Source organism: Vipera ursinii (assembly GCF_947247035.1).
Source record: "Vipera ursinii genome assembly, chromosome: 11".
In the NCBI taxonomy this organism is placed as follows: domain Eukaryota; kingdom Metazoa; phylum Chordata; class Lepidosauria; order Squamata; family Viperidae; genus Vipera; species Vipera ursinii.
Genome location: NC_139524.1, coordinates 3,255,143 through 3,276,491, shown reverse-complemented (window position 1 = coordinate 3,276,491; position 21,349 = coordinate 3,255,143). Strand labels below are relative to the sequence as shown.

Here is a 21,349-nt window from a genome sequence, read left to right as displayed (position 1 = left end):
AAAAGACAGAAATCAGCAGGTGAAGCTAGCCAAAAACACAATGAATACCCATTCAATTAGCACAGGGACCCAGGGCTCTGTGCTCTCTGCATTACACTTTTCTCTATATACCAGGGGTGTCAAACATGTAGGGCTTTATAGGTCATCACCAGCACCTTGAATCTCACCTGGAGGGCAACCGGAAGCCAATGCAGCTCGCGGAGTAGAGGTGTTACATGGGAGTATCGGGAGACCCCCATCACAACTCGCGCGGCCGCATCCTGCAGCAGTAGCAGTAGACCAGCAAAATGCTGTGGACATAATATACTTGGACTTCAGTAAGTCATTTGATAAGGTAGACCACATCCTACTCCTTGGCAAGCCAGAAAAAACTGGAATAGACAACATCAGCACCAGATGGATCTGTGACTGGCTGGCAAACTTTACTCAACGAGTAGCCCTCAATGGCACTACATCCACACGGAGAGAAGTAAGCAGTGGATTACTACAAGGTTCCGTCTTAGGCCCAGGACTCTTCAATACCTTCATAGGTGACTTAGATGAGGGAGTTGAAGGGGAACTCATCAAATTTGCAGATGACACCAGACTGGCAGGAGTAGCCACCTCCCCAAAGGCTACTGGATAGGGGCAGGGGCTCAGGACCCCTTTAATGGTATTGCTAGTTTAAGAGAGCCAGCTTAGTGTCAACCTCTGCCTGAAATCCCCACCAAGAAACACATCAGAGTCCAAAAGTCCTCTAATTTTATCTTTAATGGGCTGAATCATAGCGGCAAGTTAGAAAGTGAAAGCTGGCTCGAACAGAAAGGCAGGAAGTGATTAATTAGAAGAGTAACACTCCTCCTCTCTCCTCTGACTGGTCAGGTCACATTGTCCAATATAATTCCCAATAATACTTATGAGAAGCATTCTCGGTTCACCAAAAGAGAACTTTCACTTCTCTAGCTTTCTCACAATGATAAACCACCTGTGGATTCCACTCTCTCTTCATCTCCCCTGCCCACTCTGTAGGCAAGCTAAAGGCACACAGTGGTCCTAAAGGCAGCTGGGTTCATAGCTGGACAAAGGATCTTTTACTGAGAGAAAGTGATTGCAGAGAAGCAAGGCAGAATCTGAAGTTTCCCTGCAAAGCATTAAGCTGAAAGTCACATTTTACGAGCCCCACCCCAGTGCCCACCCCCCGTTCATCAGGAGCCAACCAGCCTCCTCCTTGCTAGCCCACCGGAGTCAAAGCAGATGGCCCTGAGGGCTTCTCCCCCTCCTCCTATTTCCTACACAGATACATCAAAGCGAAAGCAGAAACAATTTGGAAACATCCTCAATTCACCATTTGTGCTGCCCCTTCCTTTGGAATGGCAGCATTTCAACAAGGACCTGACAAAATCAAACTGATTAATGCAGAAACAAACTTGTGCAGAATGCTTATGATGCCACTTCCATTCACGATACCAACTTTTAAAAAAAATACTCTCCTTCCTAACGGGAAATGCAGGATGTAATCTGTTAGCAAAGGGATGGTTGTCTTGCCAGGCCATGAATTATTCAGTGGCATTTTCGGCTCTGTTATCTGGAGTCCCCTGAGATCTCTCCTCTGTTGTCTGCCATGAAGGGCCATTATGCACTCTGCGAATTTAATCTTTCAGGCTAGCACAGGGGAAGGAGGAAATGTATGAATAACAATTTTCCTTTAATAACCTTCAACTAACCTTTCAAACAGAGTAATTCCAATCCTATTTTCATGTCAATGGCAGAGTCAAAGCCAGACAGTTATCTCTTATCTATTCTACTACAACCCTAGGCATTTTAATTTGAGAGGGGAAGCAGGAAGGGTGCTAAAATGCTTACAGAAAACAATGTAGGGAGTCACATTCTGAGGGAATTATAGGCATTTAGTTCTTAGGTGGACTGATAGCTATTTTTAGATGATGATTAACCTACTGGCACAATGTTCCATAGACCCCCAGTTTGGTGTAGTATTCAAGTATTAGGCTAGAAATCTACCAACCCTTCAAGGTAGCTCAGATTATGAAATCAAAATCACGAATACTAACACATCTTTCATTATAAGGTTGCAGTAACAGAGTCCTGCATGTCTGAATGTGCCCTGTCCTCTTGCCTTTCTGTTCCAGAGAAATAGGGAGGGCCAGTTCTGTGATGTTTTAGAATAGAATAGAGCTGGAAGGGACCTTGGAGGTCTTCTAGTCCAGCACCCTGCTTGGACAGGAGAACTGTATCCGTGGTGGCGACCCTTTTAGAGACCGAGTGCCCAAACTGCAACCCAAAACCCACTTATGTATGTTGGGTGGGCGTGGCCCGCTGGGTGGGTGTGGCTACAGTGGGCATGGCAGACTGGGTGGCCAGGATGGGCGTGGCCAGCTCAATGTTGCTCTGGCGGGTGGGGGGTGGGCAGAAGGACATCTTGCTCAGCAGGTGGGGGGGCATGGGGGAGGCTCCTGAGCCCTGCAGCTCTTCCAAAGGGGGGAGGAGGAGAGTGGGGAGGGGCTGTGCTGGGATCGAGGCTCCTCGTGCCATCCGCTGCCCACCTGCGCTGTTCTGCCAAAGATGCCGCAGCTCCGCTTGCCTGGCAGGGCGGGGGCACGCTCGCGCACGGGGACACACATAGGGCTGCTGCCTTGCTTTCCGTGTCATGCTGGGACTGGCCGTGGAGCCTCCTTGTGGCTTCTTCCCCCGTGGACATCGGGAGTGCCCACCCCACCTACCGCTCATCCCGGGGCAGGTGCCACCATCCCGCGCTCTCCAGCCCCTCGGTGGCCAGCCGGGCATGACAGGATGCCTCCCTTTGGGCTGAGGCTAGTCAGATTCCCCGTGGGAAGCCCTGCACCCGTCCCCAAGCAGTCCTCCTCCTCCATCCTTCTGCTCCTTCCACGGGTGGACTGCGGCTTACCAAGCCAAGCAGTGCCTCTCCCTGCACGCATCCTCAGGCAGAGGAGCCGGGTAGCCATGGCTCTCACTCCCCTCTAGCCTCCATCTGCCCGAGGCCCGAGCTCGGTGCACCTGGCTGACCGGCAATGGGCTGGAGAGCACAGGATGGCAGCAAGTGCCCTGGGACAAACGATAGGTGAGGTGGGTGCTCCCGATGTCCACGGGGGAAGAAGTGGCAAGGAGGCTCCGGCCCAGTCCTGCCCAGCCCCAGCAGGGCATAGAAAGCAAGGCAGCAGCTCCACATGCCTTGGACACAACCCTTGCAGAGTGCCCTTCTCCTGCCGCCCCGACCTGGTTCCTTACCTTCACCCAGCTTGTTCCGTGGCCTCATGGCAGCAGCAATGAGCAGGAGGCAGCAAGCGGGGCTTTCTGAGGACCGAGCCGTGTCTTCCACCGCTACTGCCCTCAGAACCAGCGATCAGCAGGGCCCTGTCACAGGAGGACTTGACCTGTCACAGGCCAAACTTGCCTGTTATTCCAGTTATCTTTTGGCTTCCTACTTTAGCATTCCAATCCCCCATGATGATAAGGATATCATTTTTTGGTGTTAGTTCTATAAGGTGCTGTAGGGCTTCATAGGTAAAGGTAAAGGTTCCCCCGCACATGCATGCTAGTCATTTCCAACTCTAGGGGCCAGTGCTCATCTTCATTTCAAAGCCGAAGAGCCAGCGCTTGTCCGAGGACGTCTCCGTGGTCTTTGAACTCTGCTGCTGGGGAAGAGTCCTGCGAGTCCCTTGGACTGCAAGGCGATCAAACCGGTCAGTCCTAGAGGAGATCAACCCTGACTGCTCTTTAGAAGGCCACATCCTGAAGTTAAAGCTCAAATACTTTGGCCACCTAATGAGAAGGAAGGATTCACTGGAGAAGAGCCTAATGCTGGGAAAGGTTGAGGGCAATAGAAGAAGGGGATGACAGAGAATGAGGTGGCTGGATGGAGTCACTGAAGCAGGAGGCTTGAGCTTAAATGGACTCCAGAAGATGGTAGAGGACAGGAAGGCCTGGAGGAACGTTGTCCATAGGGTCATGATGGGTCGGACACTACTTCGCAGCTGACAACAACAATCATTTTCTTGAACTTTTTCTTAACACAGATATTCTCAAATAGATTTTTAATAACATTTTGCATACTTTAGGAATTACTTAGGCATTATATTGTAAGTTCACTGGTATGGGAAGTCAACCCCCCCACCAAGAATGAAATATTAAAAGGGCAGAATATATTTCCCTAAGACTTAAACAGATAAAAATCCACCTAATTCCAGTTAACTGATTAAGTTTAAGTCACTCCTTCCAGCTGATTAAACCCAATGGTTCTCATCCATTCTTATGGAAAATAGCTATGGACAACCTTATTATTTTCAGAAAGGTTCTGATGGTTGAGAAGCAATAGAAATGGTCATTTGGGATAATCAGGAATGTAAATCTTTTACAATTAGCAAATCACTAAAAATTGAAACCACCTTCTAAGGTTGCCAAAATACTCTCGGTGCTCATATGTACAATAAGAATCTTGATCACCAGTTATAGGAGAAGCAATAACAAGCTATAAATAAATTTGATTCCCACAGCAGGTTATAAAACTGTCACAAGTGTGAACATTTTTGTTTTTCAAGTAAACTATCTCAGAAAAACAGTTTGAGGATTTTCTCAGTTCTTCTTAATGTCAGGGCCTTTCAGGTACGGTAAACTATTTTTATACAAGCGATTAAGCCCCTTAAATGCAGATTTTCTTGAAGTCTCACTCTTCAGTATTGCTCATTCATATAGTTGGATGGAATATTTTTAACCCAATTTCTTCTAGAAATTGTTGCAGACCGAACAAACATCAGCATCTGAAAAATACAGGCTATTGGAAGTGAAGAATCTCCCAAGCTTCTTAATTAACTAGGCATCCAGATGTTTTCCCCCTTGCTCTGATTCATTTACAACTTCATCAGGTCATTGGAACACTACTATTTTTCTTAAAAAAACATCTCAAAGCCAATGGTCTAAGACGGGTAGGCAACCTTGGCTCTTTTATGACTGGTGGACTTCGACTCCCAGAATTCCTGAGCCAGCATGGCTCAGCTTGGAAACCTCTCCCTTTCCCCTCAGCATGGCTGGCTGAGGAATTCTGGGAGTTGAAGTCCGTGAGTCATAAAAGAGCCAAGGTTGCCTACCCCTGGTCTAAGAAGTCATAAGAAGGGGATGGTTTTCAAGAGAGAGAGACTGCAACTGCATAAAATGTCAACGTGCTGCAACGAATTGAACTGAAGCCATTTTTTTCCTCGTTTTCGGTTGCCACATATTTAAAAGGGGTGGAGTGGGAGGGAAGTGTAGTTTTGAGTTAGCCATAACAATTCTTAGGTATGGGAACCAAAGTCATTGCTGATTACATTTTGGCCGGCTAGAGATCTGGGAGGAGTGCCCGCCTTTAGTAACAATTGGAGAATGTGCTTTGTGACATCTAATTGGGGTGGGAACTGCAACTTTGTAACCAGGGATATGGGCATTTAGTATTGGGTTCACCTATGTACGTGCTGTTATTTTGTAACCAAATAAAAATGTTTTTTGAGGAAGAATTCCTTGCCTTGAAGTTCTTTTAACTGGTCTCATCTATCGGAACCATGCCATAAATATTCATTCCTACAATAGAGAAAGCAGACTCTAATAATATAACCGGTTTAAAAATGTACTAAGAAAATTTATGTAGCGTGACCAAACTGAATTACATATTACAGCATTATAATTGATTTTTTAAGAAGAGAGATTAAATGTATTTTATGCCTCACTAATAAACAGCTAGATTTACTTAATTCCTTGGAGTGCAGAGTTTGTAAGATTCATTAAATGCCTCATTTGCTGGGTACATTACACAGTGACTAACACAGCTGGCTTAGAGCAATTAAAAGAGAGAAAAAATAACCCAAACTTGGGAAATTGCTGTCTAGAGCAGCATGATTAGAATGGTAGGGGAAAAATATGCTCAGGTTTTGCTCCATTTGATGCAGGCCATTCTGACATACTTTCTGAGATGCTGGATGAGTAAGAAGGTGGTTCAGATGGAAGCCTAATTTTGACAAAGAGTTGCAGAAAAGCTTTGATAGCTACTTGTTGCCTTAATTTTATACAAACAACACTCTCTCTCTCTCTCTCTCTCTCTCTCTCTCTCTCTCTCTCTCTCTCTCTCTCTCTCTCTCTCTCTGTGTGTGTGTGTCTGTCTCTGTGTGTGTGTGTGTCTGTCTCTGTGTGTGTGTCTGTGTGTGTAGAGAGAGAGAGAGAGAGAGATACAAGATGCATATGTTTTAAAAGTACCCTGAATCAAATCAAAAGGCTGACAGAAACTAAGTGGAAATCAATGCTATGAAAAGAAGAGAGTTGCTAAATATGAGTCTAGAAACACTGACTAATTATATACACATTGAAATAATAAAAGTAGCAATTTACTAAGCGAGGGAAATAACCATAGTAGGTATCATTATCACAGGGGGGGAAAATGTGTTTCACTTAGTATTCCTGTAAAGAAAGCTGCTTTGCTCAAGTAAAGCCAAGGCCCTCCTGGAAACAGAGTCATGCAATCTCAAACTTTTACTTCTTGTTTCCCATTCCTTTAGCTTTGAAATTCAGATCCTGGGAGTTTAGAATGGCTGACCATTTGCATAAAAGGGCAAGGAAAGGAATCCCAGAAAAGCTGCTTCCTAAGAACATAAGAGTCCAGAGTTGGAAAGCACCATCAAGGTCACTGAGTCCAATTTCTGGCTCATATCAGCAACCCAGATCAAGCCAGACGGCTATGCAGCATCTTCTTGAATGCATCCAATGAAGGGAAGCTTGGAGATTTTCTCCTTATGTTATTAGCTCCCAACATTCATTTGAAATGGGCCTTCCTATAACTGTCACTCCTCAGCCTCCACAGACTATCAGAGGGGGCAGAAAGTTAATAGTCCCAGCCTACACAACAGAGCAAATGCTGCAGAGCACCCAGTCCAGAAGCGGAAGCGAATTCCAGGTAAAAGCCAAGACATCATACCATAATACTCTCACCTCATCAGAGCCTGCCCGGGAGATAGGAGCAATTTTATGCTGAATGATAAAAAAAGGTGTAACAACTGGATCATCGTGGCCATTCTTGCCCAAGAGGAAATAAGCCACCTGAGCTACACCTTGCAAGAGCAAAGGGAAAACTCACTGCATCTCTCCCCCCCTCTCCCCCCCCCCGTCTTTATCTCTCTCAAATTTCTACACTGCCCGTCTCACCTAAATGACTCTGGGCAGTTTATAAACAACAGGTCAAGAGTGAAAATTGGGCAGCTACATGCCTCTTTGTTTTCATCTTGCCATTAGAGTAAGGGGGGCGGGAAGATGATACTTCGAATGGGTTAGTTAGAGAAACGAAACCTCTCCAGTTCTGTGGCAGTTCGCTGAGAGGAAGCTGTCTGGAAACCTTTCAAGGAGTGAAGAAGATAGCGGACAGTTCTTATAACAAAGAGAATTTGTTTACATGAGTTATGTGGACATCTGGGTGGTTTGGCTGGGAATGTCATTGTTATATGCTATGGTTAGATCCCTTTGGATTTTAGAGTTAGTTTTCCTTCGCCTGTGCCATGCCACGTATTCAATAAATCAGTTAAGTTTTTTTTCAGAAATGAAAGTAATCCTGGACTTTACTAGAATATTTGAGCTGGAGGTTGACATTAAACTAACTCTCCTAAGTTTTGCAGTCTACCTGAGTTTAACTCCCAGGAGCGCTGGTTCTGAAATGGGAAAAAAGACCGATGGAGGCTCACCTCACAGAGAAACTTATCTCCAGAGGATGGTGACTATAATCCAAACGGGACTTGTCAGGAGGGGCTTGCTTGAAGCAGAATGCTGGAGTGATGGAGCAAACTTGAACTGCTAGAGAAGGAAGAAATACAGAGGTTCCTTCTCTGACACCACGAACTAGGTGGGTGAGTGGCCTCAGGGCTGGCCCGATCTGCTCAAGGGCTTTGCAGAACCATCGGGGAAGGGGCGCCTGGCCTTCCTCGCCCGGCTGTTGCTGGCATAGTTTTCCTGGAGCTTACCATAGCATCCTTCCGTACGAAGCATCCTTCCTTTCCTCCCTTTTGCCAGGAGGAAAGTGGTAGAAAACGGGGCTGCCATTTCCAGACTGGAGAAGGGAGACGCGGGTTGATGCACGCGGGAAAGAAAGTGCAGCAAAGAAGTGCAGTGGTGGTGACGGAGGGCTGGCGGAGGGATATCAGGGCTGGCAGAGGGAGGCGGCCCGTCACTGCGCAAGCCACAGGAGAGCTGGTGGAGGTGGCGGTGGCTGTGGATGCCACCGGGCAGGTGATCTGTGGGGCGAAGCAGGAGTGTTGGGGACTGAAGAAAACCCCTCCAGCAGCAGACGCGACTGTTGCACACAGTGGCAGAGCCTTTTGCCGTCACTCCCCTCTGGCTCCGAAATGGCAGAGGGGGAACTGGGTAAGGCCCATCCTCCATAGCATAGCAGTCCATCTTGGGAGGGGGGGGGTGAAAGGGAAGAGGCAGGTGGGCAGATCGAAGGCACTGCTTCTGCTCCTCTCTTAGACTTTTGGAGAGGGTTTTTTGCCCGCTTGGAAGAAAGTTGAATGAAAACCAGACATGTTCCAGAAAACACACATTTATCATAGTTTGCTGAACTCAACAAAAAGTTAGGTATCAATTCTGCCGAACCGGTGCAAACTGGCTGAATCCCACCACTGGCTATATCAGTGGAAAACATGGATCCCCTTCCACTTATGATATTTTAGGCTATTTGTGTAAAGGGTAAATTTTTACAAAATTAGACCTGAGAGAAGCTTATTATCGAGTACGGAGTAAAGAGGGAGATGAGTGGAAGATGGCTTTTAATTGCCCTTATAGGCTGTTATTAATTCAAAGTGATGCTATTCGGACTACAAGGGGTCCCTGCAATGTTCACGCAGTTAATAAATGAGGTGCTGCATGAGTATCTATATAAAGGGGTGCTGGCTTATTTAGATGACATCTTGATTTATACTAAAACTATGGAAGAACATAATTGGTAAGGGCAGTGTTAACAAAATTATTAGAAAAGCAACTGTATGGTGCAGAAATGAATCCAGGGAAAGTAAAAGCCATAATGGTCTGTGTGGGAAAAGGAAGCTTTTGAGGTTCACTGGGCTCTCCTAAAGTGGAGACAATTCCCAGAGGGTAGCAAAATTCCATTTGAAGTGTGGAGAGATCATAAAAACTTAAGAGGCTTTGAAGACTCCAAGGAAACTGTCTCCTAAACAAGTCAGTGCTCAATATTTTAATTGGTTTAATTTTAGTCTCCGTTACATACCTGACCCTTTCACAAATGCCTCAATGTCAGCAGTGGCCAGCCGGGGGCAGTTTTTACAAACCCAAAATGACCAGCAGAGTTTGCATCATGGGCTGAGTTTAACACCAAAATCCTTTGACTATCTAGTCTAGAACGTAGAGCAGGGGTCTTCAAACTTGGCCCTTTTATGACTTGTGGACTTCAACTCCCAGAATTCCTCAGCCAGCAAAGCTTTGGGAGTTGAAGTCCACAAGTCATAAAAGGGCCAAGTTTGAAGACCCCTGACGTAGAGTCTACGGAGACTTCGGACCCTTTCCACGCCAAGCCTTTTTTTTAAATCATAAAATCACTTTTATGAATCTGAAACCAATTGTCTTTTCACAATTGGCGGCCAAAAACGAAAAAGAATATGCAAAGATATCCAACGTAGCTAGGGGCCCAGTTTGTGCGTCCATGGGGCGGTTGCCCGGGAAAACCAGTAGCCGGCCCTGAAAGACCTGGGTCGTACCAGATGCGAACCCAGCGCCCCACCCGCCGACAGCCCAGTCGCCCGCTCTTCCCATCCGGCGCCCGCAGCGAGCTCTCCCTGCAGCCAACTCCCGGTGCTGCGAGGTCCTGCAACAAGGTGGCAGCAGTGAGTTGGCAGAGGGGAGATGGCGGCGGCGAGAAGGCTGCCCCCTGCCGGCCGCTGCCGACGTTGAGCCGTCCTAGACCCCGCCCCCTTCTGCGCCCTTCTGGACAGCCGCCTGAGCCCATTGGCCAATTGGGGGGGAGAAGGGGGGGTCTGCCAGGCTTGGGCGGGACTGCGGTGAAGGTCCTCGAGTTGGTATTTAAACGGCATTTCAATTTCTGTAGATTTCTCTGTTACTGCAAGCCGCCCGGCGTCACCCTGGGTTCTCTTAATAAACCACGCATAAACGTTGCGCACGCGGGCAGCCTGCTCTTCTTTTAATAAAGTGGATTTTGGTTGGCCAGGCCGAGCGCCCAGAGCTGCCGCTGCCTTTCCCTGCGGGGCAGCCCCTCCCGCCTCCTCCGGCTCGCGAAGCGGGGAAAGCAGGGAAGCGTCGGCCGCGCTTGATGGGGCGCAGGCGCTCTTCTTCTTCTTCCTCCTGCCGGAAGCCCAAAGGCGGAGCCGGCCTTTATGACGTCACAAGCCAAACACGCCCGAAAGGGGGGGAGCGGCTCCTTCCGCCCCGCCCTCTCTCCTGATTGGCTCTGTTTGAATAACGGGGCGGTGCAACGGATGCCGGGAAGTGGAGGGAACGTTTGAACCGCTCTGGTCGGGAGAGCGCCATGAAGTCGGCGGCGGCGTAAGTTTTCCCCGCTCCTTTCGGACGACGCGGGACGTCCCCTCCCTTCTTCGCCGCGGGCCGCGCTGACCCGGTTGGGGGCGCCCGGCTGCTCCGGCCTCGGGCCTGCGGGGGAGCAGCGGGGCGGAGGAGAGGAGCCCTGTTGGGGTTCAGATGGGTGGAGGGCGTCCGCTCACCAGGAACCCGTTTCGCCCCTTGGCCGCACTCGGGAGCCTCCCGGTCTGTCTTCGGCCTCCGCGTAGCCCAGGGGTAGGCAAGCTCGGCTCTTTTATGACTCGTGGACTTCAACTCCCAGAATTCCTGAGCCAGCATAGCTGGCTCAGGAATTCTGGGAGTTGAAGTCCACGAGTCATAAAAGAGCCGAGGTTGCCTCCCCCTGGCATAGCCAGACCTCTTTTATTAACTCCTGTGATCTCTGACCGATACCCGCTTTAATGCTTATTTTTCTTTTATCCTTTCCTCTCTTTTCTTCTGTTCCCGTAAAGTAGATTGCGAGGAGAGGGACAGGTCCCGCTTACCGGAATTTTGAATTGCTTACTTATAGGTAGATTTTACAGGCGATCCGGAACTTGCTAGTTAGGCTAAGTCTTTTAGGAAGTGTGGTGCATTAAATGCAGGGCAAAGGCAAGGCTTGAAGCTCTGTATGATTCATGTACCCTTTTAGTGTATGCTTACCTTCCCCCAAATGATGCTTTCTAGATGTAGAAATACAATTCCTATCGCCCCCAGTGTAGTTGGTACTTTATGTCTTCCTGTAAATGAAAGTAGTGGGATCTGGCACAATCCTCAACTACAGGTGTAGGACTGCAATCATCAGCCTTTTCAGATGTACAGTATTAACATACAAATTTGCAGTGTTAAAATGGGAACAAAGACATTATAAAAAACAAACCTTGTAGTTTGGCAGTTATAATTGATTTGTTGCAGTGCTTATAAGTAGCATATTGTCAGCACCTAATGGAAGTGATAAATTGGGTAAGGCAGGATGACAAACTGCGAATCACTGCTGAATTAGTTTCAGCTGTTTCACATGTCATTTGATAATTGTATATGGGAATTTTAGATGTCATTTTAAAAGTTTTGTTGAGGGTCCTGCTTTTATGGTACGGCGTTGACAGGAGAAAGGGTAGCAGCTACTGACTGACAGGATTCTCACAATTAAGGAGACTTGGCCTGTGTGAGACAGTAGAAGGATGGTTTCTAAATCTACTACCAAAATTCTGGTGGAAAATAGACCAATCTTTCCAGCTTTCATTTTTCTTCTTTACTGCCTAGGAATTTACTCTGTGGATTTGGGTTTTCTGTTCACAGTTTTTAATCCAAAAAATGTGGAAGAACTGAGCATATTTTTTTTGTCTTACAAGAAGAGCCTGATAAAGCAGGAGTGGTGGCAGTTAGCACTTTCAAGAAGAGGATCTTGCATGCAGTTGTTACGGATATTAGAATGCCTCTTTTTAGATGTGGCATGTCCACCCATTGTTTATTTGTATTAATAATATAATACTACCTAAATTAGCTGCTTTTAAAAGCCTCTGTGGCTGCTTTGGTCTTGCTCTACATTGCTGCAATAGAGCATTCCATAAATAATTTCAGTCGATTGCTTTGTGTAGTGTGCATCTTTGATTTTATTTGTAACTTATCTGACATTTATTATCTTCCAGAAGAACTAAAACTCCTAGGAAACATGCATTTAAAAAAGCGTCTAACAATAGTTGGAAGGATCCCGTTGGGGTAAGTGGCTGACTTACAGCAAAATTAGCTCTTCAGTCAGTTCTTGTATATTGTAGGATTTGACTATGAAAGCTGGACTTCTTTATCTTATGAATTCCTTTGTATATGTATTAGCAGTAGCATTTAGACTTATATACCGCTTCAGAGTGCTTTACAGCACTAAGCAGTTTATAGAGTCAGCCTACTGCCTCCAACAATCTGGGTCCTCATTTTACCGACCTTGGAAGGCTGAGTCAAACTTGAGGCAGTGAGATTGAAACTGCTGGCAGCCGCAGCCTATCAGCCCTTTGGCACAAAGCAGGTAAGTCTGAGCGCAGAGGCAGAGGCAGGCGATCCAGACATGCCGTGCACTTTTCGCCCAGAGGTAGACGAAGCTTCGTCTGCTTGCAAATGGGGCGCATAGAAACTGAGCAATTTGCTCCATCTCCAAGGGCCCCATTTGCAAGCAGACGAAGCTTCCAGTCCCTGTCATTTATCCATCTGGGGGAAAAGTGTCTGAGTGTCTATGCGGTGTTTGGAAATGGAGCACGGCAGCGGAGAAATGCGACGGAGCTGGAAAGCAGGCTAGTGAAGGAATGCTTTGCAGAAGAGAGGGGAGCTGCGCAGTGGTGCACCAAGCGCTCCAGCTCCGAGGCGGTGGAGAAATGTGACGGAGCTGGAAAGCAAGTGGCAAGGCAAACCCCACAAGGGCTCCAGGCACTAAAACGTAACTAGCCAGCCTGCCGGAGGGCAAGGTTGGCATCTATTGAAATGTGGTGGCTTCTGGCTCTGGTGGGGAAGGGGGAGCCAGCATGGACGCTGCAGGCAAGACCCCTGCTTGCTTCAGCACCCTGCCCAAAGCTCCGGGGCTTCAGCCCTGGGCTGCTTCCTCCTCACTCTCAGGCGGGCCACAGCAACCCCAGGTCAAAGGCCCCCTACTCTGCCTGGAGGAGCATTAGCCTGGCCGCCCCTGCCTCAGTGCCCTTCCCGCCCCTGCCCAGCACGGCCGCCCCAGGGCTGCAGGGCCGGCCTGGCACAGGAAGGGCATGCACCACTCCGCCCGGACTTTCTCATACCGGTAGTTGGTCTGCCCCGTGCTCCGATGTCGACCCAATCACTGCTTGCTTCAAAGCTCTGCATGTGCACCTCATGTCCTGCTGTTCGTATCGAATGTTGTACCACCCCCGTGCACTCACCACCTGCTATACATGGGGAAAATAAGACATGCCCTGAAAATAAGACCTCATGGGCCTTTTGATCCCCAAAAAACATAAGACCCGGTCTTATTTTGGGGGAAAACACAGTACTATGTTTTTACTATGCTTTTCTGATAGAAGAGGCAAAATAAAGATTGACACTTTTTTTAAAAAAATTTTTTTTGAAAGGTTCATTTAGAATATAGCATTTCTTTGATTCTGGGCAAGTGGATTTTCACCCAGCTTGTTTTAAACCCCAGAAACAGCAGATGGTTTGTCGAGACAATTTCAAAGCTTGCCAACCTAAATAGATCGATACTCTAAAGCACACATGAGCTGCAAACCATTGGACTGATCTGATGCTAATATAGATGGTCCTCAACTTAGGACCAGTTGCTTAGTGACTGTTTAAAGTTACAATGTATCCCTCAAAATGGGACTTATATCTGGTTTTAAAACTCCAAAACCTGGTGGTGGTCCCCCCTAAATCACATGACCACATTTTGAGACCTTAGCAGCTGGCCCACATTTACAACTGTTTGCAGCACCCTGCTGCCACATGACTACAACTTATGAGTTTTTAATTGAAAACCACCATTTACTTTCTGTTTCCAGCAAAAACTGCCCCATAACAAACAATAGGTTTGTTTAATAGGTGCTGTATTTGCATAATGACTATTGGGGGGAAAAAGGTGGTAAATCAGGTGGTCACGTGGCCCAACGTATGACTGAAATTGTGGGTTCAATTGTAAGTTGAGGACTAGTTGTAAACACTTTCCATTCTGATATGTGCTCTGTAAACGAGGATAATCTTAATCCGGTGTTTCTAAATAGTATAATTTTTCTCTGTTCAGGTGTATTGCCGGATCCGCCCAGTCGGTGTAACAAACCAAGAGTGTTGCATAGAAGTGATCAGCAGCACAACCGTCCAGGTTCACTCACCTGATGGGTACCGTATTGCCCGTAATGGAGAATATAAAGAGGTAGTTTGCATTGAAAATGTGCTATTCGCTATGGGCTTCAATCTACACTTTTATTGGGATTGTGTCATTGCAGCTGGGTTTATCATAGGCTGTATGTATAGGATTGAATGTTTGTTAGTAAGCTTGTGATCATACTGACATTCTATTTAGTGATTCTGTTGCTGGAAATACATAATGCATGAAGAAAAACGTGCTTTTGCCAATATTGATTCACCTACCAAATGGCATTCAACATTATTACAGGGAGATAAAAACTTTTAGATTTTTTTTGTACTAGTTACTTTTTTTCAAGAAAATAGAAAGTATTGCTAGAGCATTAGATAAATTGACTATTAAACAGTTGTGGATTCAAAACTTTGATGCAGTATGAAAATCAATGAGAGGACTAGGTGAAACAGCAAATGGGTAAAACTTCTGGTTAATTGCTTCCTAACTGTTAAACTTTTTTTCTAGGTTCAGTATTCATTTAAAGAAGTATTTGGCACAAGCATTTCTCAGAAACATGTATTTGATGTGGTTGCTAAACCTCTAGTGGAAGATCTTATCCATGGAAAAAATGGTATGATATAATTAAGTTATTAAGACTGAATCTCTCTCTAGAGTAGCAATATGAATCTTTTTCCTCCAACAAAGAATTATTTTTTTTCATATAATTGAATCAAAACTCCTGTTTCCTATTGGAGTTTTTAATTTAATTTACTAAGCTTGGATTGCCACCTACACAGCAAGTTCAAGTAATATAATTATAGTAATATAGCAATAGCACTTATATGCTACAGTGCCTTACAGTATTGTAAGCGTTTACATCAGTATATTGCCCCCAACAATCTGGGTTCTCATCAACCTCAGAAGGATGGAAGGCTGAGTCAGCCTTGTGAAGGTCAGGATCAAACTCCTGACACTGAGCCTGCAATTCTGCATTCTAACTACTGCACCACCACTATATTATAGTATTAATATAATAATACCATTTTTGCAGGCTGCCTAACAAGGTACTGGTCGCTTTCTGAGCAGCGACCATTAAAAGTTACGATAACCCTGAAAAATTAGACTTATGACTTGTCTTCAAAGTTGTATCCATTGCAATATTCCCAGGGTCATGTGATAGTGATTTGGGTGTTTATAATGGTTATGCTAGACTTCAAGTAAAATATATTTGCAACCTTCACATTTGGCTTCCAATGAGCAAACTCAATGGGAAAGCCATAACACACCAGACTTGAGAATTGTCTGTGAGGAAGACAATAGTGTCTGGATATTGGATGTGGCAGTACCTGGAGACAGTAGAAGAGAAGAGAAGAAGGTGGAGAAGATAACGAAATATAAAGACCTGCAAATAGGAATAGAATGACTGTGGCATAAGAAAGCAAAAGTAGTACCAATAGTCATAGGTAATTTTGGTGCAGTCCCTCCCCAAATTGAAGCACCACTTGAAGACCAGCAGCATTGACAAGTTCACCAGCAGCCAATTGCAAAAGGCAGCTTTACTGGGAACAGCTTCCATCCTGCAACGATACCTGTAAAACCATCAGACATCCACATCTGCCTATCCCAGGTCCTTGGGAAGGACTCGATAAGCGGACAAAAATGCCAAATCCAGTCTGAACATCTGGTTGATTGTATGACAAAGCAGAATTTATTCTTCATATTATATATAGACCCCCATCTCACAATCGAGTGATTGTGTTCACCTATTCTGAAATTGGAGTAAGACACCATGTAACTAAGAATAATTTTGAGAAATAAAATGCTGTTAATTGTGATGTATAAGATTCATCTGACCACGTTAAGACATGGCTCTGTCAACCAGCATGGTAAGCACCCCTGGGGGGTGATTGGTGGCGTGAGGGTGCTCTTTCAATCTTTTAAACTCTATTTTTGTACAGTTTTTACAGTTTCTTTGTAAGCCACTCCGAGTCACTTCGTGAGATGGGTGGTGTATAAATTTGATTAATAATGAAATATAGCTTCCTGACTTGCTTATCCAGGTATAAGAATTTCTTAATATTTTCATTTCTTAAATTTGAATGTTCCCCCTCTTTTTAGACAAATGAAGATAACCTAAAATTATTTGGAGTATCAAGAATAAGATAAATATGAATAAGATGCTCAGGATTAAATTATGAAGTTTTCTATGTATTCCGTTATTTTACATAAATATTGAAATGCATTTCTCTTGCAAGGTATCCTATGTAATTGTCACTGAACCAATATTGTTTGCATGGATACACTTATTTAAGGTTACCTTTCAATTCTTGCTACAACTGAGAGCTGGAAAAGTTTCAAGAATTTAACTCTTCATTGGGCTCAGCTTGAGAATTATTTGTTCCTCTTGTGCAGATCTCAATTTCAGGACCAACATTTACTAGTACAATTTTTTTACACACACACACACGTAGGTTGTGGATGTAATTCTGATTCTTCTACCAGTGCAATATATTATTTATGGCATAATGTACTTTAAAAATAGCAATTAAGTAATACCTTTAGGGAGTATTATTTGGGGAGTAAAATTTAAAATTTTGGATTTGAAGTTGGATTTACTTCAGAATGTTTTATAGCAATGTATTCAACTCAAAACAATTTCATGCAATAAAGGTAGGAAAAATCTGATTTGTAACAGTGGATTGTTTTGTGATGGTCAATATTTAATTTAGCATTGGGTCAGGGAAAGGCTTGGGTAATTATCAAAAATTTAGAATTGTTATGTTAAATATTCCAAGCCATTTTTCTTTTAAATTTTAATTAAGTTATTTTAGATTGTTAATACTCTTGTATGTAACCTTTTCCCTTGCTTAGATGCAATAACTAATTAAAAACAATATGAACAACTTATTTCCTGCTATACTACTAACTATTAGTGGTAGTACATAATGGAAAATTGTCAAAGAAGGGTTAATTTAATCATAGTGCTCAGAACTATGAATAAAGTTCCCAGAACACCTATATAGTTTTGAGCTCAGAATTACCTTTTCAAATTTGAAATGGTTTGAGTCAAAGGTTTTATAATATGGAAACAGGATCGAATATGATAGTGAAAGATCGGTAAGACTGAGAAATTAGGAAAGTAAATCTTGGAAGAAGCCACGGGGGAAAAACACACCTGATCCACTGCATTGCCAAGTCCATTGACAATTGATGATTTGGACATCTTGGTAACTTGCTATATTTAAAGGTTTCTTATTAGATGGCAAAAAAAAGTATGGCAAAGTATTTTCATGCAGTATATAACAAAATTAATTGTGTCTCTGTGCTTTTGAATTCTAGGTCTCCTTTTTACGTACGGAGTCACGGGGAGTGGAAAAACGCACACCATGACCGGCTCCCCCGGCGAGGGAGGCCTGCTTCCTCGTTGCTTGGACATGATCTTCAAGAGCATAGGGCCCTTTCAGGCCAAGCGCTATGTGAGTTCGGTCTCCAGGTCTTGGGAATTGGCAGCTTAACACAAGTAGGCGGGCCTAAAAAGCCAGCCAAACTGACAGCCATAAGACATTGGTGAAAAGGAGGAGGAGCCTTTGAAAAGAAGGGAAATTGGGAAAGAGAAGGGGGGGGGGAAGCAAGTGGAGATGAAGTGCCCTCCTGTTTCCACAAACAGTTTGCTGAAAATAGGTTGTTCTGAAGGTGATATCTGATTGTACTTGATGCATTTTAAACGTTTAAAATTATGGGAGGGAGGGAGGGAGGCCTGCCAATCTCAGGTAGAAGCTGCTTTCATTGCTGTTGCATAACTAGTTAAATAGCACTTTCTGGGTATCTCTTGGCAAGGGACCCCTTATTTTTCCCGTGATCCTTAATCCCCAGGTTTTCAAACTTGATGATAAGAATGGAGTCGAAGTACAATGTGAAGTGGATGCTTTGCTTGAACGCCAGAAAAGAGAGATACTTCCAGTTCCCAAGACACCGGTGGGCAAGTAAGTGGCTCCGTCTGACTGGGATAATTCAGGAATGTTGTGGGTGTTTCCTTGAACGATGATGATGCAGATGACTCTCGCTCACCTTGGCAGGCGACAGATAGACCCTGAAATTGCTGACATGATCAATGTGCAAGATAATTGTAAACTGGAAGATGTTGATGAGGACAGTGTCTACGGTGTGTTTGTGTCTTACATTGAAATCTATAATAACTACATTTATGACCTTTTGGATGAATCCCCTTTTGATCCCACAAAACCAAAGTGAGTAGTTTCTCTTCAATTGGGAGCTATGCTAACAATCCAGCTGTAGTAAATGCAAGTAAAATTGTAGTCTGGTGATTTAGATTCAAGGAAAGATAACATATATAAATAGCAGATTATAGATCCAGCGGTTGATATAGATCCAACGGCTTGGGGAAAATACGTTCTGTCTGGTTCTAAGCCTGCCTAACAAGACAGTAGCAGCATCGTACTGTTTTGAGCTCTAAATTCAGAGAGACGTAGCTTTTCCATGTTCGTAGCCTTTGAAAATATGTTTTAGAAATCCGCTTTATTGAAACATTGCTAAGTATGACTTGCTTTTAAAGGCTGGTGTTTTTCCTGTTGATACTCTTGGTTTAGCCTGGTATAACTTAATTGCTGCCAAAATTTGGACGATTCTTTAACGGGCACAGGAATGTTTTCCAAGTAGCTGCCACAGTGAGTGATTCTTAGCGAAATGCTCTTCAGCTGAATACTTAGTAACAAGGAAAGTCACTGGGGGAAAATTATTTTCTTTGCTTGGTGGAACAACTAGGGCCCTCCACTGTGGAATGCTGACTTCACATATGTGGACATTACCCTCCATACTTTTGTAGTAATTGATGGTTACTTTCTACTTGGTGAAGCTAGTAACATGATTGTTGCTCTTTATTGCTAGTAGTTTGCATGGACTATGGAATATGCTTGTAGCCCCGTGTGTAATCTGGACGGTCTGTGTTTCCCTCTGTCCACTTTGCTTGTGTGGATAAGCTAACGTTAGCTGTCAATTAGTCTCAGCAGAAACTAGAATGCGTTTATCTAATTCAACATTGTCTTAGGTAACCGTCCAATATTGATAACTGACATCATTTGAACATCCCTGTTGCAGGTTTCCTCAATCCAAAATTCTCCGTGAGGATCAAAATCACAACATGTATGTTGCAGGTTGCACTGAGGTAGAAGTTAAATCTACAGAAGAAGCCTTTGAAGTGTTTTGGAGAGGTAAGAAGTGGAATTATTTCCTGAAAATGTCACTTTAAGTACTCCACGTTAAATCATTTGGCTTGAAGACAGTGAGTAAAAAAAGCCATGAGGGATGAAAGGAAACGTGTTTTGTTTATCCTGTTTCTCTATTGGCCAACCAGATAATCGGCTATGCCCTGAAAAAACCCAGTGGGGCTTGGGCGCTGTATTGAAACTGCCCTGCTACAGAGCCATGAACTAAAAATCATGCTGAACCGTGTCCCATTGATCTGCTTTTTCCTTTTTTTAAGCCTTATGGTTCAAGTGGTTATAATTATAAAATAACTCATCTATAAGGTGCAGCATTCCTCTTTTGTCCCTATTTGCAGATGAGTTTCAGTGGTAAATTACAGGATTTGTAGCAGAAGACATATTAACTATAATCCTTTTCCATTTAGAATTTGCTAGACAGCTTGTGTCCCACTGGGTCATCATTTCAGAGGTATTTCCTTACCTAAACCGAGAAACAGAATGACCACAGATGGACAAAAAAGCAGTGGGAGTGACTTCTGACTTTAGGCTGGCTTCCCCACTGAATTTCCTTATGGAAAGCTGACAGGGTACACTGGACATCTCACTCCCCCTCCCCATTTGTTTTGCTTATGAGAAGCTTGCAGAGAGAAAGTCAGTGGGGAAGCTGACAAGAAGTTGAAAGTTCAAGGCCAGCCTGCAGGTAAATGGCTGCTGCTGGATGTGGGAGGATCTGTGGTGGCACGTGAAAGGTGCAGCATGGATTGGAAAGGGTACATGAAAGTGTGGCACAGGTTGGGGGTGCATAAGGTGTGGCGTGGGTCAGGGAAGGCGTGCAGGGTTGCATGAGTGGCCAGTACCGGCGCAGAGAGGCTGGGTGTCAACTCTACAATGAGTGTGGCTGCAGCCATTTTTCTTCTCATTCTAGGTTGCCACATAGAACGGAGGGAGGGAGGTTGCCCAGGTGCTTTGCTAGTCAAAATAATCTTCTGTCCCATGGGAACCAAGGTTCCCTGTTTAGGGTGACTCGCTCCCTCCTTAACCAGGAGGTGAGAGAGGATCCCTTGCAGGGACGAGCCGAGGAGTTTAGTCACCATCTGGCGGACAAAATCGCTCTGATCCGGGCCGGTCTGGACTCTGACTGGGCAGAGTCCGACGTGGAGGAATCAGGCGGTCTTGAGCATGTTATCTGGACTGAGTTCGACCCTGTTTCCCCTGATGATGTGGACAGGATCATGGGGAGACTGAGCACCACCACCTGTTTGTTGGATCCGTGCCCCTCCTGGCTAGCTTATGCGGCTCGGGAGGGAACACGAGGCTGGTTCTATGCAGTAATAACTGCTTCTTTGAAGGAGGGTGTCTTCCCTGCCGCCTTGAAGGAGGCGGTGGTGAGGCCCCTTCTCAAGAAGCCTGCTTTGGACCCGGCTGTTTTAAACAACTATCGTCCAGTCTCCAACCTTCGCTTTCTGGCGAAGGTTGTTGAGAGTGTGGTGGCGCATCAGCTCCCTCTGTTCCTGGAGGAGACTGATTATCTGGACCCGTACCAATCGGGCTTCAGGCCCGGATACAGCACGGAGACGGCATTGGTCGCGCTGGTGAATGATCTCTGGAGGGCTAGGGACAGGGGTTGCTCCTCTGTCCTGGTCCTATTAGATCTCTCAGCGGCTTTTGATACCATCGACCATGGTATCCTGCTGCGGCGTCTCAGGGGGTTGGGAGTGGGAGGCACCGTTTTACGGTGGTTCTCCTCCTACCTCCGGGGCCGCTCGCAGTCGGTGTT

General features: G+C 45.2%; 1 protein-coding gene across 1 annotated transcript in view; it reads left to right on the top strand.

Annotated features, from left to right (window-relative positions):
* Positions 1–10,516: 10,516 nt before the first annotated feature.
* KIF23 (kinesin family member 23) overlaps positions 10,517–21,349 on the top strand; it is a gene marked incomplete at its 5' end in the record, with an annotated part of 28,390 nt that continues 17,557 nt past the window's right edge. The window contains 8 exons of the mRNA XM_083371733.1: positions 10,517–10,533; positions 12,195–12,264; positions 14,294–14,422; positions 14,876–14,981; positions 17,690–17,826; positions 18,224–18,333; positions 18,427–18,597; positions 19,466–19,578. Of these exons, the coding sequence (XP_083227859.1) occupies positions 10,517–10,533; positions 12,195–12,264; positions 14,294–14,422; positions 14,876–14,981; positions 17,690–17,826; positions 18,224–18,333; positions 18,427–18,597; positions 19,466–19,578 (853 nt within the window). The remainder of the gene's footprint in view (positions 10,534–12,194; positions 12,265–14,293; positions 14,423–14,875; positions 14,982–17,689; positions 17,827–18,223; positions 18,334–18,426; positions 18,598–19,465; positions 19,579–21,349) is intronic.